This window comes from Callorhinus ursinus, unplaced genomic scaffold (assembly GCF_003265705.2).
Source record: "Callorhinus ursinus isolate GAN/ISIS: 27379988/994484 unplaced genomic scaffold, GSC_fseal_2.0 scaffold22, whole genome shotgun sequence".
NCBI classification, from domain to species: domain Eukaryota; kingdom Metazoa; phylum Chordata; class Mammalia; order Carnivora; family Otariidae; genus Callorhinus; species Callorhinus ursinus.
This window is the reverse complement of record NW_027397084.1, coordinates 4,793,900-4,808,501: the sequence shown is the minus strand read 5'-3', so window position 1 is coordinate 4,808,501 and position 14,602 is coordinate 4,793,900. Positions and strand designations below refer to the sequence as shown.

The window sequence follows — 14,602 nt, the reverse complement described above, 5'->3', positions numbered from 1 at the left end:
AGGGGTGAGAACCTCCTTTTCATCGTGATTTTCTATTTGGTTAACATCAGGACCACAAAAGAAACAAAGCATGATTTCATACCAATCTGTCTGGCCTGAGAAATCCTGACAGGTTAAAAATCCAGATGTACAAATCCCCCTCTGCACTCCTACTGTCCCTTTCACTGAAGCGGTCTGCATTATGGCAGATTATCAACAGCAGTCCTTCTGATAGGAGGCCCTCCCGAGCGGCCTGCAAAATCCAGTATGATCCCTAAACATGGGATTTGCGCAGGACTTGTCAGTGGAACCCATTGAGAGGTGATAAACCGAAATGAATTGTCTCATTCCTCAGCAAGTTCTGGGAGGTATTATCTGCCCGATGAGAGCCCCGTGATTTTGAGAGAAGCTGAATTTCTTCTTAAGATAATTTATACCCAAAGGGATCGTAAGTGAGAAAATTGAAGCATACATAAAGGCATACAGCATTGTTTGGAATGCGGATGAAGGCAGCATCGGGCTTCCCTAGCAGTGGGATCTTCAAGGATAGCACTCTTCCTTCACACTGACAAGGCTGGCTTTCTTACTCTCATTTTTCAGACTGCTCACTTGTCTGCGTGTTCTCAGTGACACTTACGTCATCTAAACGACTTGAGCTTACTGGTTCTGGTTTTGCTAACCTGGTAGTCGAGTGACTTTGTGGAGGTCATTAACTTCCAGATGATTCATGTGTTATTCAAAGACAATAACAATCTCAACTCTCCCTCAGACAGTCTGTCCAGAAAAGTGAGCATTCAGTGACATAACAAAATTGTTTATGTGCAGCCAGTCTGGTTTGGAGTTAAACGGAAGGCAATATTTTAGTATTCTAATATTCTTTCTACAAAATACCTTGGGGTTTTGTAACAGCCAATCGAGTAGAATACATTGAGCACTTCCTAAGTCTTCCTAAGTTTACAAAACAACGGTCGCTTCCATTTTTTAAAAAGATTTTATTTATTCACTTGTCAGGGAGGGAGAGAGAGAGAGAGAGAGAGAGCGCAAGCAGGGAGAGAGGCGGAGGGAGAGGGAGAAGCAGGCTCCCCGCTGAGCAAGGAGCCGGATGCAGGACTCGATCCCAGGACCCTGGGATCGTGATCTGAGCTGAAGGCAGACGCTTAACGAACTGAGCCACCCAGGCATCCCAGTCGCTTCCATTTTGTTTGGAAACTATAATGGTTCACCTGCGTAATTTCTGAGGACAGTGTTCTTCACATCACTGGAGCTTCTTGGTGAAGACTCTGGACAGATCCACCTGCCTGGTTTTAAGTCCAGGCTCGTGTTTACCCTCAGGACCCTGAGAGGATTGTATCTCTGGTGAGGAATGCCGTATCGTGTTAGCTTTGAGAAAGATTAGAAGCAAAATGTTGGCCCACGCATGGCCCATGTTGAAGACCCCATGAGAAGCTTTTCCGGTTTTCAGGAAGGCGTCCTGTCAGAAGGGCTGTTATCGTAAATCTTTCATAACGTAGACTCCTCATGTGAAAAGAATAACTAGACCTTCTTGGCTCCAATTTACATTTCTACCCTTGTTTTCCTCTTTTATTTCTATACTCAGTTTCTATTTTATTTTGTTCTTATATATCTTCATAAGCCATGTTTGAATCTTTTTAAAAATGTGGGGCACGGGGTGTCTGGGTGGCTCAGCCAGTTAAGCATCTGCCTTCTGCTCAGGTCATGATCCCAGGGTCCTGGGATCGAGTCCCAAGTCTGGCTCCCTGCTCAGCGAGGAGTCAGCTTCTCCCTCTGCCTTCCGCTCGCCCTGCTTGTGCTCATGCTCTAGCTCTCTGTCAAAAAAAAAAAAAAAAAAGAATGTGCAGCATAAATAATACACAAATGAACAAATAATAACAGAGATGAAGAAGATTAAAGGAAAACTGCAATGAGCTTCTCCAAGTAAAGCAATGCACACTTTCATTTGTAGCAGTCCATCCATTCGGGTCTCCACAATTTCCAGACTGCTCAAGAAAAGCAAATACATTCAAAGTTAGGGAATTTAAAAAATGTTCATGTCTGAGACCAAGTTACCCCCCCCCGTTGTGTTCCACTCCCCCCCATATATGTCGTATATACACACCTGTCTTGCACAAGCCACTCTGGAATGAGCCGGTATCCCCTTAGCACTCACCTGGGGAAAAATGGCAGAACTGCATTGACTGGCTCTATTAAAACCATCTGATTCTGAGTTTGATTTGGTCCCTTAGTACTGCATAACTGCCTGCATTAGCGTCCTAGGGCTGCTCCCACAAACTACCACAAACAGAGTGTCTAAAGTCACAGCAATTTATTACCTCACCGTTCTGGAGGCTAGAACACCAAAATCAAGGTGTCAGTGGGCTGTGCTCCCTCTGACACCAGTAGAGGACTCTTTCTTCATCTCTTCTTAGCTAGTGGTAGTTGCAGTCTGCCGGCAATCTTTGGCCTGCCTTGACTTACAGAACCATCACTTCGATCCTCTGTCTTCACATGACACTTTCCTTGTGTCTCTCTGTCTTCCCATGGCTGCCTTCCTATGAGGACAACAGGCCTCTTGGATTAGGGGCTCCACTCCAGTATGACGCCCTCTTAACAAGTTACATCTTCAGCGACGTTGTTTCCTGATGAGGTCATATTCTGAGGTACTGGGGACTTCAGCATAGCCTTTGGGGGGGGACATAATTCAACCCATTACACTGTTCTTTGACTCATCCACATTTTCTCTCCTTACCTCTAGCTCCTCAAGCCCTCAGTCTCCCTTTACCTCCCACTTCCCTGAGATGAGAAAGCCATTCAGTTTTACTTGTTCCATTTCCAGACGCCTCCATCCTGACCTATCAGCTCCTCTCTCACAGGATGAAATGCCTACGAGTCTTTCTAAAGCCTCCTCTTCTTGTCCCCACCACGCACTACTCCCTCTCTCTCCTGTCTCCTCTCTTTCCTTAATCATAGTTTCATCTCGTCAACCAGTGTCTCTCCGCACCACTAAAAATCTTGTGATCTGACTTCCCGTGTATTTATCACCCCAGCTCCCTCTTTCTTGTTGCCAGGCTATCTTTCTCCACCTTTTCCCCTCCATTCACCCCTCAATCCATAATAATCCGTATTTCACCTCCACATCTGTTCAAGTAGCTCTCAGGAGGATCACCAGTGGTCTCCCACTGGCCAAGACCATCTTCATTCTCTTCATCATCCCTGCAGCATTCAGTGATGATCACCACTCTTTCTCGAGTGATAGCTCTTCTTTGATTTCCATTATGTTAGATCCTTAAGAGTCTCACTAGACCTCTTGTCTTCAGCCCAAGCCAACTAAATCCTGACTTTCTCGGAGATGTTATGGTACCACAGTTCTCCAAGGATGGTCTATAGACTCCTACAAATTCCCAAGATCATTCTCCATGAGGTCAAAACCATTTCCATAATAAGACTAAGACACTCTTTTCCTCTTCAGCTGTGTTGACATTTCCATCCATGGTGCAAAAGCACTGGTGGTTAAAACTGCTGGTACTTGGGTCTGAGTCAATGCAGGCACAGGAAACTATACCAGTATTACTTGTATTCCTCACAGCCACACACTCACAGCTTAACAAAAAAAAAAAAAAAAAAAAAAGGAAAAAGAAAGTAAGAAAGAAAAATTAATGGCCCTGAGGAAGCCATAAAATTTATTAATTTTATTAACTCTGTATCCTTGAGCATATACCTTTTTAATAATCTGAATAACAAAATGGGAAGAACACATAAAAGTATACTTCTGCAGCATCCCAAAATACAATATTTGACTTGAGGAAACATTGGAGGCTGTTCTAAGCTGAACTAGACATTTACTTTTCTCATGGAACATCATTTTTACTTGAAAGAACAACTAACAAACAAACTGTAGTTATGCAGACTTAGGTATTTGGCAGACATTGTCCCAAAAATGAATGAATGGCCATGTTACTCCAAGGAAAATAACTGGCAGTGTTTGTCTCCAATGATTAGGAAAGAGGGATTCCTGGGTGGCTCAGTTGGTTAAGTGTCTGCCTTCAGCTCAGGTCATGATCCCAGGGTCCTGGGATCAAGTCCCGCATCGGGCTCCTTGCTCAGTGGGGAGCCTGCTTCTCCCTCTGCCTGCCACTCCCCCTGCTTGTGCTCTCTCTCTCTCTGACAAATAAATAAAATCTTTAAAAAAAAAAAAAAAAAGGAAAGCACTTTCAAGCTAAAAGTAGAATTTTGGAACAACATGAATCTGACAGCTTTCCAATTTCTAAGGACTTTTTAATAATATAGGTGATAATATTAATGAATGTGATTTTTTTATACTGTGTAATGAAACATGTCAACATTTGGAAAATCTGCATAACTCAAAGAACCACAATTTTTCAAGTGACCAACGTACACCATTTCAGAATTGTGCATGGGTGAAAAAACCCATTAAAGGTGCAAAATAGATAAATAGATTTTAATATAATCAAATAAAAATGTTACTTGAATATAGCTTCAGATATAACATTGTAATATACTTTAAGAAACTGCCACTTGTCGAGTTTTGATGAAGTATCAAGAAAGGCTATTCACAAGGAATTTCAAAGAATATTTGAAAGGCTATTAAGTTACTCCTCCCTTTTCCCACCCTATATTTGGGTGAGGCCAGCTTTGAGTCACACCCTTCAGACAAAACAGCATAGTGTAACAGACTGAACATAGAAACAAATGGGAGATTTCAGGTCTCTTCTATTAAATCAGAAACTGAAGAGATTTGCAGAAATGTAAAAGATGCCGATCTCACTAAACTCTCTCTTGTTTTGGAAAACAGTAATTTTTCATAAAAACATTATTTTAACATAGAATGGGCTCATTATTGTTACTTTATATATATTTATAAATGTATATTTTTTAAAGTTTCTAGTACAATAAACACTGGTAGATGGATCCCACCTAAACAAAAATTCTTTAGGATTCTTCATAATTTTTAAGTGTGTAGCGAGGTCTGGAGACCAGAATTTGAGATCACTGCTATGGAACTTTATTCAAACCAGTGGTTACAAAGAGAACTAACTGTTGAGGAAATGAGGAATTTTATTGGGTTTGTAGGGTACCAGACTAGAGGAAACAGGCAGCCAGAAGACAGCAAAGTATCACTGTGTGTCTGGGGGCAACCTGAACATCGGAAGCGTAGATTTGCTGTACAGGCCGCTGAGAGACCCCTGTGGCTGGCTCTGTTCAGGACGCTGTGTTGCCTAAGGGTAGGTCACTGTGCTGCACCTGCCTCTAACCAATTTCGTCTCGTGTTCTGTTGCCTCTGCCAATGAAATGTTTATCATGTCACTAATGGAAGAAAATAGAGGTGGCCGATGAATCCCCAATTCTTGGCCAGCTGTGCCCCCTGCCACTACAAGTTCCCAAAAGACTTGTGCAGAGAGGACAGACCAAGAAAATGTCAGTCGATGGCGATGATGATGATCACTGTAGAGTTTGTGAAAACCCTGGCCCCTGAGCTCTGGGCTGCACCCCAGGTTTGGTGAAAGACCTCTTTTGATTATCAGCCTAAGCCCCAAACAAGGGATATCAGAGAGATTCTTGTCACTTGCCAACTCTAGCTTGATGCAGTAGCTGCCTGGGGCCCTCTTTTGAGGATCAGCGGAGAAAACAATTGCATTCAGTTATTGACATCTGCCAAAGCCTCCCAAGGAGTGGGCACATAGGCCATTCATTGTCAGCCCTCCCCTAAGCCCAAAGTCAGGACTCCGTGATTTTTTTTTTTCCCCTTATCCAAGCTCTTGAGGCCAAACAGCTCTGAACGACTGAGATGTGAGGCATAAAGAAGAAATATAAAATGCAAACAAGGGATTAGAGTCAAAGGAAAAGAACACCTCCCCTCCAAGGCTGGTCTCCATGCCCACGCTCAGGCCCTGGGGACGGGGTGGGGAAGTGAAACTGGCAGTGGAAAAATATAGAGCTACAAAGACCCAAGAATATTGTCCTAAGAAATATGAATATTTCTCTATAGAAATGAGCTTTTAATCCCTTCATTCCTGAAAATTCCCCAAATTAATGAAATCATCAACTGTGATATGACCAGCTGAGAATACTGTCATTGTGAGGAACCAAAAAACATTGTATTTACCAGGACTCCTATTCAGGAAAACACAACATTGTTGGGAAATAATTCCTTAATGAGCCCTCTTGGAGTGGTGGTGGAGGTCCCAGGCCCAGGGGTTGTCTGATCCCAAGGCTTGAGAGATGAAGGAAAAACTGCCCAAGGAACAGACAAGGAAAGATTCTTGTTTTGTTCTTGAGAGGGAAAGGGGACTAAGAATAAGAAAAGGGGAGAAAGAACCCCTCAAATCTCCAGGAATGTCATGAAACTTAAAAAAAAAAAAAAAAAAACCTTGCTCTGAATGTATCATTTGTGTTTCTGGACTGGGTAGAGGGGGTATAAAGAGAAAGAAACAGGAGTCAAAAATGGGAAGAACTACAGGCATACCCGGGGAATCTCAAAAATGGGCCAAGCATTTGGAAGGGTCACAGGCCATGGTCTTCAGGGTCTAAGACATGTTCATCTGAGTGCCCAACAGACAAGGAGGCCTTCTGTAACATCTGGGTGGGGTCAGTGATGTCCCAGCCCCCCATCACGTTGCTGATTCTGCTAGATGTGGTCACACCCGAGCCTTGGGTCAGTTTATTGCTCCGCCTCTCTGACTCCTGCTACAGCACTTCTCTCTTTGTCTCAGTCCAGCAGTGTTAATTCTTTACAGAGTGGAAAGCATCTCCATAGTCAGGGTCACAAGGACTTTGGCCTTGTGGGAGCTCTGCCACTAACTGCCCATGTGACCATGATGGGTCCTTGTCTCTTCAGACTTCAGGACCCTGATCTGTAAAATGATAGAGGTGAGGAAGGAAAAGGTTAATATCGCTTAGGTCCCTGACAAATCAAAATTCAGTGACTCTTGCAGCTCCTTGGTGCATCTTCGTTCCCACTTATACTCACATTTGTGATACACCTTTCATTGTAGAAATAAAAGAATCGGGGTTTGTTGGTTTAAAGAGAAGTTATTCACTTGGTAGCAATTTTCTCCACTGAGAACATAGAGTAATTTAACAGGCACTGGTTTTGTTACTTAGAACAAGAACTTTTTTAAAGCTAAAAGGAACCAGACAGATGGTGTTCATATCTATATAAATATATATTTTTTATTTTATATTTACATATAAATTCATATTTTTAAAAAATATATGAATATATATTTATATATGTTTTATATATGTGTGTGTGTGTGTGTATATATTTAATTCTCTACTTCTCCTTTTATGCCTTTCCCCAGTCTTATGGGCATTCTCTTATGTGTGTTTGTGTCTGCCTCTCCCAATAGGTTGTTAGACCACTGAGAGTCAGAACATAATGATACTCATCTCTGTATCCTCCTAAAGCCTAGAGACCATGCCTTATGTAAAGTGAGCATTTAATAGAGGTTTGTTTGGTTGAACTGAAATTGTACCGAATCAAAATTTTTAAATGATTGCCTTGTACTGTAATAGGTTTGGTTATGCTGTGGGAATAACATAATCTCCAGATCTCAGTGATTTAATGCAATAGAGGTTTGTTTGTTGTTTTTTGGTTTTGGGTTTTTTTTTTTCTTTGCCAAGGCAAAGTCAACTATAGGTTGGGTGAAAGATATTTCTGCTCCACAGAGGCCACTCAGGGACCCAGACTGAAGAGAATCCTGCTTCCAAATGGTATACCATCTGGAATATATGGCATCTTCAGAGAAAGAGATAAAAAAATTCTTAAGCGCTTTTTTTGCCTTCTGCACACATTTCATGAACCAGGACTAATCAAATGGCACCATTGAACTAGCGCCACCAAGATTGATAATCGCTAATAATATCTATCACATACTTTACTCGATAGCTCTAATATTTCAGCAATAACGGACTTCTCTGAGAATCTTCTGACAACTATGATCCCTCTCCCCAGAAAAAAAAAATACATACACACAGAAACTTATTCAACACTTTGCATAATTTTCAGGTTTTTTATGCATTTCAAACCTCGTTGGCTGCTCTTCTACAGATCTCAGGACGCAGGTTATGAATCCTTCCACTGAATCCACAAGCATGTTTAACACCTGGTAACAGACCAACAGATGAAAAAAAAAAAGACATTACTAAGACGAAATCAGAAGGGGAGACAAACCATAAGAGACTCTTAACTATAGGAAACAAACTGAGGGTTGCTAGAGGGGAGGTGGCTGGGGGGGGTAAGTGGGTGATGGGCAATAAGGAGGGCACGGGATGGAATGAGCACTGAGTGTGTATGCACCTGACCTCTACATCTGACCTCTACATCTGAAACTAATAATACACTATACGTTAATTAATTGATTTTAAATTAAAAAAATACATTACTAGTGTTCTGTTTTTTTCCTTTAAATTTTTTATTATTGTTATGTTAATCACCATGCATTACATCATGAGTTTGTGATGTAGTGTTCCATGATTTATTGTTTGTGCATAGCACCCAGTGTTCCACCCAGAACGTGCCCTCTTTAATACCCAACACCAGGCTAACCCATCCCCCCACCCCTCTCCCCTCTAAAACCCTCAGTTTGTTTTTCAGAGTCCATTGTCTCATGGTTCATCTCCCCCTCCGATTTACTCCCCTTCATTCTTCCCCTCCTGCTATCTTCTTCTTTTTTTTTTCTTAATATATATTGCATTATTTGTTTCAGAGGTACAGATCTGTGATTCAACAGTCCTGCACAATTAGTTCTGTTTTATGTTGAGAACAGCCTATTTATTTACTTAGTTACTTACTTAATTTGTGTCAGATCAGGCATCGTGCAAGATACATGACCAATGGATTTTCCTCTGTTTTTTTTTTCTTAATCAGGAAAAATTTGAGGGTCTGTTTCGGACTTACGATGACTGCGTGACGTTCCAGCTGTTTAAGAGTTTCAGACGTGTCCGAATAAACTTCAGCAATCCCAAATCTGCAGCCCGAGCCAGGATAGAGCTTCATGAAACCCAGTTCAGAGGGAAAAAATTAAAACTCTACTTTGCACAGGTAAGGTAATTCTTGCTCTACACTATCTTTTGCTTTTTTTTTTTTTAAAGATTTTATTTATTTATTTATTTGACAGAGAGAAACACAGCGAGAGAGGGAACACAAGCAGGGGGAGTGGGAGAGGGGAAGCAGGCCTCCCGCGGAGCAGGGAGCCTGACGTGGGGCTCGATCCCAGGACCCCAGGATCATGACCTGAGCCGAAGGCAGGCACCTAACGACTGAGCCATCCAGGCACCCCTATTATCTTTTGCTTTTTAAAAAATGTAAATGGAGCCCTTTCTACTTTCAGGCTGGTTTGTAGTCTATAATTAGTTCATGGAGAAATAAACCTACACCATAGATTCCCAGGCAGGGACATCACAGAGGTTTAGAAAGCAGGCTGACAGCCTGAGCTCTCACCTGGGCAAGTTGCATACTTTCCGTGGGCCTCAGTTTCCTCACCTGTAAAAGGAGCAGGATGATACAAACCCCAGACTATTGCTGGGAGGATTAAATGAACTATTGTGTGTTCAAGTGCCTGGCATTTGGTAAATGCACAGTAAACACCAGCTGGTGGTTGTAGTAAGAATGGTCTATTCACAACTACTCTTAAACTTCCTAGCAGGGTTGTGATAAAATTTCAGTTATATCCTAGTTTTAGTGGACTGTATACCTTTCCAATGACTCCTATTCATGAGAAAGCATGACAAACAGATGGAAATCAGTTTTGTGTTTTATTTCATCCAGAAATACTAGCTTTCCAAAAGGGGATGGGCACTTCTTGGCAAGACTCACAAAGTCCACAGCAATAGAAAATCAATGTCCTAGGGGTGCCTGGGGGCTCAGTCGATTAAGCCTCTGCCTTTGGCTCAGATCATGAGCCGCAGGGTCCTGGGATTGAGTCCCATATCAGGCTCCCTGCTTGTGCTTGCTCTCTCTGTCTCTGACAAATAAATAAATAAAATCTTAAAAAAAAAAAAAAAGAAAATCAGTGTCCTAATATTAGTTCCATCAGTGTCTTCCCTTCATCATCAGATATCTTGATTCATCTCTTGTGGGTCAGTAAGCATTGTTCCCATCTTTGAACTCTACAAAGATGGCACAGTGAAAAAACATAGACTTTGCTTCTTTTTAAGGCTGATTAGTATTCCATTGTATGTAGATGCCACATTCTCTTTACCCATTCATTTGTCGATGGACATTTATGTCATTCCCACATTATTATGAATAGTGCTGCAGTGAACACAAGAGTGTTAATATTTCTTCAGAAGCCTGATTTCAATTATTTTGGATTAATACCCAGAAGTGGAATTGCTCAGATGGTGGTTCTCTTTTATTTTTTGGAGGAACCTCCATTTTGTTTTCTATAGTGGCTGCATCATTATGCATTCCCACCAACAGTATACAAGCGTTCCAATTTTTCCACATCCTTGCCAACACTTGTTGTCTTTTATTTATTTATTGGATTTTGATAATACCCATCCTGACAGGTGTGAGGTTATATCTCACTGTGGTTTTGATTTGCATTTTCCTGGTGCTTGGTGGCCTAAATATTTTTTCATATACCTGTTGGCCATTTATGTATCTTCTTTGGAGAAATGTCTATTTGAGTCTTTAGATCATTTTTTAACTGAGTTATTAGGTTTAATTTGGGGGGTTTTTTTTTTGTTGTTTTGGGGATTTTTTTTCTTGGAGTTAAGGAGTTCCTTAACTCTTTATCCTATATATGGATAAGGAGATTAACCTATCCTCTATATGATTTATAAATATTTTCTCCCATTCGCAGATTGCCTTTTCACTTTGTTGATATTTCTTTTGCTGTGCAGAAGACTTGGTTTGTTGTAGTCCTGCTTGTGCTTTTGGTGTCATATCTATGAAAACATTATCAAGGCCAGTGTTATGAAGCTTTCCACTATATTTTCTTCTAGGATTTTTGAAGTTTCAGGTCTTATGTTTTGAGTCTTTAACCCATTTTGAGTTAATTTTTGTATATGGTGTAAGAGAAGGTTTCAGTTTCATTCTTTTGTATGTGCATATCCAGTTTTCCCAACACCATTTGTTGAAGAGACTATCTTTTCCTCATTGTGTACTTTTAGCACCCTTGTTGAAGGTCACTTGACCCTATATGTGTGGATTCATTTCTGAGCTCTCTATTCTATATGTCCATTGGTCTATATGTCTGTCTTAATGCCAGTACCATACTATCTTGCTTACTCTAGCTTTGTAATATATTTTTAAATCAGGAAGTGTGATCTTCTTTCTCAAGATTTATTTGGCTATTTATGGACTTTTGTGGTTCTATATGAATTTTAGAATTGTTTTTTACCATTTCTGTAAAAAAAAGCCATTGGGATTTTGGTAAGGGTTGTATTAAATCTGTAGATTGCTTTGGACAGTATGGACATTCTGCAATATGGATAAACCTTGAGGACATGAGGCTAAGTGAAATAAGCTGGCCACAGAAAGACAAATATTGCATGATTCCACTTATTTGAGGGATCTAAAATCCTAAAATTCATAGAACCAAAGAGTAGAATGGTAGTTGCCAGGGACTAGGAAGAGGAGAAAATGATGAGTTACTAATCAACAGGTATAAAATTTCAATTAAAGAAGATGAATATACTTTAGAGATCTACTGTACAACACTGTACCTACAGTCAACAATAATATACTGTAGACTTAAACATTTGTTAAGAGGGTAGATCTTTGGGGGCGCCTGGGTGGCTTAGTCAGTTAAGTGCCTGCCTTCAGCTCAGGTCATGATCCCGGGGGTCCTGGGATGGAGCCCCCTGCTCAGCGGGGAACCTGCTTCTTCCTGCCCCTCCCCCCTGCTTGTGCGTGCTCTCTCTTTCTCAAGTAAATAAATAAAATCCTTTAAAGAAAAAAGAGGGCAGATCTCTTGTTAAATGTTCTTATCACAATTAAATTAAATCTAAAAAAGAAGAATTTAGACTTTGGTCTCAGACGCATGTTTGAATCCCATGCTTCTAGTAACTGTGTAAAAACCTCAGTTTTTATCTACTGAAACCCCACTTGTTTCCTTACAAACAGAAAGTTACCATCTGACCCAGCAAATACCCACTCCTAGGTATATATCTAAAAGACTTGAAAATAGATCTCAAAGGGCGCCTGGGTGGTTCAGTCGTTAAGCGTCTGCCTTCAGCTCAGGTACGGGGCTCCCTGCTCCGTGGGGAGCCTGCTTCTTCCTCTCCCACTCCCCCTGCTTGTGTTCCCTCTCTCACTGTGTCTCTCTCTGTCAGAAAAAACTTAAAAAAAGAATCCCTTAAAAAAATTACACCTCAAAAAAATACCTGTACACATATATTCATGGTGGTACTATGCACACTAGCCAAAAGGTAGAAACAAGCCAAATGTGCATCATTAGATGAACAGATAAACAAATCATGGCCCATCACTCATTGGAATGTTACAAAACCATGAAAAGGGCTGAAGTACCGGTGTGTGCTCTGACATGGATGAACCCCGTAAATATGCGAAGGAAAAGAAGCTAGACACGAAACGGTCACATATTCTGATTCCGTTTCTGGGAAATGTCCAGAACAGGCAAATCATAGAGACAGAAAGCAGATTGGTGGTTGCCAGGGTCTGACTAGAGGCAAACATGGTAGTAACTGTTGAATGAGCACAGGGTTTCCTTTGGGGCAATACAGATGCTTTGCCTCTAGGCAGAAGTGGTGATTGCACCACACTGGGTGTGTCCTCCATGCCACTGATTGTTTCCGATAGAATGCTTCATTTCCTATGATGTGAAGATTACCCCCAAAAGAATGAGAGAGAGAGAGGAAAGAAAGGGAGCAAGGAGTCTGGGGACCAACAGCCTCACCCTCATGTGGGTACTTGCTCACAATGCAGATTCCCGGGCCCCACCCCAGCTCTGCTGAATCAGACGCTCCAGGAGTGGGGCTCCGCTCTGCTTTTGGAAGCTGTCCAGATAATCACCATGCACGCTACAAGTCGAGATCCACAGTTTTAAGGATGAGATAGGATAACTGAGCATCTGGTGGATGGTAAGCAGTGATTATTTTCATAGCCTCCTTCACTGGTTCTTTTGTCACAGGCTGAAAATGAGATTCTGCATCTTCAGGTCCCAACACGGCCCATCTGAGACCCTAATGAATCCTGTGTCTTGTTTCTCCTCTGTTTGAAAGGTTCAGACTCCAGAGACGGACGGTGACAAGCTGCATTTGGCCCCACCGCAGCCCGCCAAACAATTCCTCATCTCACCCCCGGCATCTCCTCCCGTTGGCTGGCAGCCCATCAGCGACGCCACGCCAGTGCTCAACTACGACCTCCTCTATGCTGTGGCCAAACTAGGACCAGGTATGCTCTGTGACCCCTTTGGAAAATAAACATCGTCGGCAACCTAGAAAAGCCAAATGGGATTAACAGCCTTGAAATCCGGGGCTCATGGGAACATGTGCATTTCTAATGGGTTTATTGCTGTGTGTGGACAGCGAGAGGGCTGATGGATGAGAGAGAAAGAACCAGCACTGGACTTTGTCCCTGTTTAACAGCAATTCGGGAACGGGGACTAAAATGTCTGTCCGTGCAGCTTCTGCATTGCAACGCAGATACTTTACAATTGGAAAGAGCTACCTAATTCTTACGGGATTCTTCTCTATACCATAAGGAATTTTGGTATATTTGGTATATTCCAGTGTATTCTGGTTTTCTCAGAATAGGCAAAATAAGCTCTACGAGCTGGCATGAGGCTTCTATGCTGTGCAACGTTCTTTTATTGCTGCCATAGGAAAGCCCAGGAGAACCCTCTGAAACAAGACAGTCGTCCTGCCAAGGTGAAGCCTCTTGGTCTCTGAGAAGCTGGTCATAGTGGCCTTTACCTTAAGAAAAAATCTTATGGTCCCTTTCTTCCAATGTTGGTATATGTGGCTCAGATTCTCTCATTTTCAGGGCAGTATAGTATTCCACTGGACAAATAAATACATACACACACACACACACACACATATACACACACACACACACCATCACACTTCATTCATCCAGTTTCCTGAGTTGGACATTTAGACTGTTTCCAGTTTCTCGCCATTCTTTTTTTTTTTTTTTTAAGATTTTTTATTTATTTGACAGAGAGATAGCGAGAGAGGGAACACAAGCAGGGGGAGTAGGAGAGGGAGAAGCAGGCTTCCCCGCAGAGCAGGGAGCCCGATGTGGGGCTCGATCCCAGGACCCTGGGATCACGACCTGAGCCGAAGGCAGACGCTTAACGACTGAGCCACCCAAGCGCCCCAGTTTCTCGCCATTCTAATCAAAGCTACAGTTAACATCCTTGTACATATCTCCTATGCACTGATCCGAAATTTCTTTATGTTGGTACCTAGAAGTGATATCATCCTCACTTTCAGTAGACATTGCCAGCTCGCTGGAAAAATACTTCCAAGTATTGTGATAGGTGAAATGAAATGGGGTCACTTATGTCAAGGGGCTTTTTTTTTTCTTTCTTTTCTTTTTTTTTTTAATTTTATTTATTTATTTGAGAGAGAGAGAATGAGAGATAGAGAGCACGAGAGGGAAGAGGGTCAGAGGGAGAAGCAGACTCCC

The 14,602-nt window shown here is 41.9% G+C and overlaps 1 protein-coding gene and 1 long non-coding RNA gene across 5 annotated transcripts in view; one reads left to right on the top strand and one right to left on the bottom strand.

Annotated features, from left to right (window-relative positions):
- RCAN2 (regulator of calcineurin 2) overlaps window positions 1-14,602 on the top strand; it is a 413,249-nt gene that overhangs the window by 377,977 nt on the left and 20,670 nt on the right. For all 4 annotated transcript variants that reach the window (XM_073905045.1, XM_073905044.1, XM_025890722.2 and 1 more), the window contains 2 exons: window positions 8,867-9,040; window positions 13,189-13,360. In XM_073905045.1, the coding sequence (XP_073761146.1) occupies window positions 8,867-9,040; window positions 13,189-13,360 (346 nt within the window). The remainder of the gene's footprint in view (window positions 1-8,866; window positions 9,041-13,188; window positions 13,361-14,602) is intronic.
- The window catches only part of LOC141374801 (uncharacterized), a 16,547-nt gene continuing 8,056 nt past the window's right edge, over window positions 6,112-14,602 (bottom strand). Inside the window, exons 2-3 of the long non-coding RNA XR_012381925.1 lie at window positions 8,026-8,102; window positions 6,112-6,848 (exon numbers count right to left, since the gene is read on the bottom strand). This is a non-coding gene — a long non-coding RNA (uncharacterized lncRNA). The remainder of the gene's footprint in view (window positions 6,849-8,025; window positions 8,103-14,602) is intronic.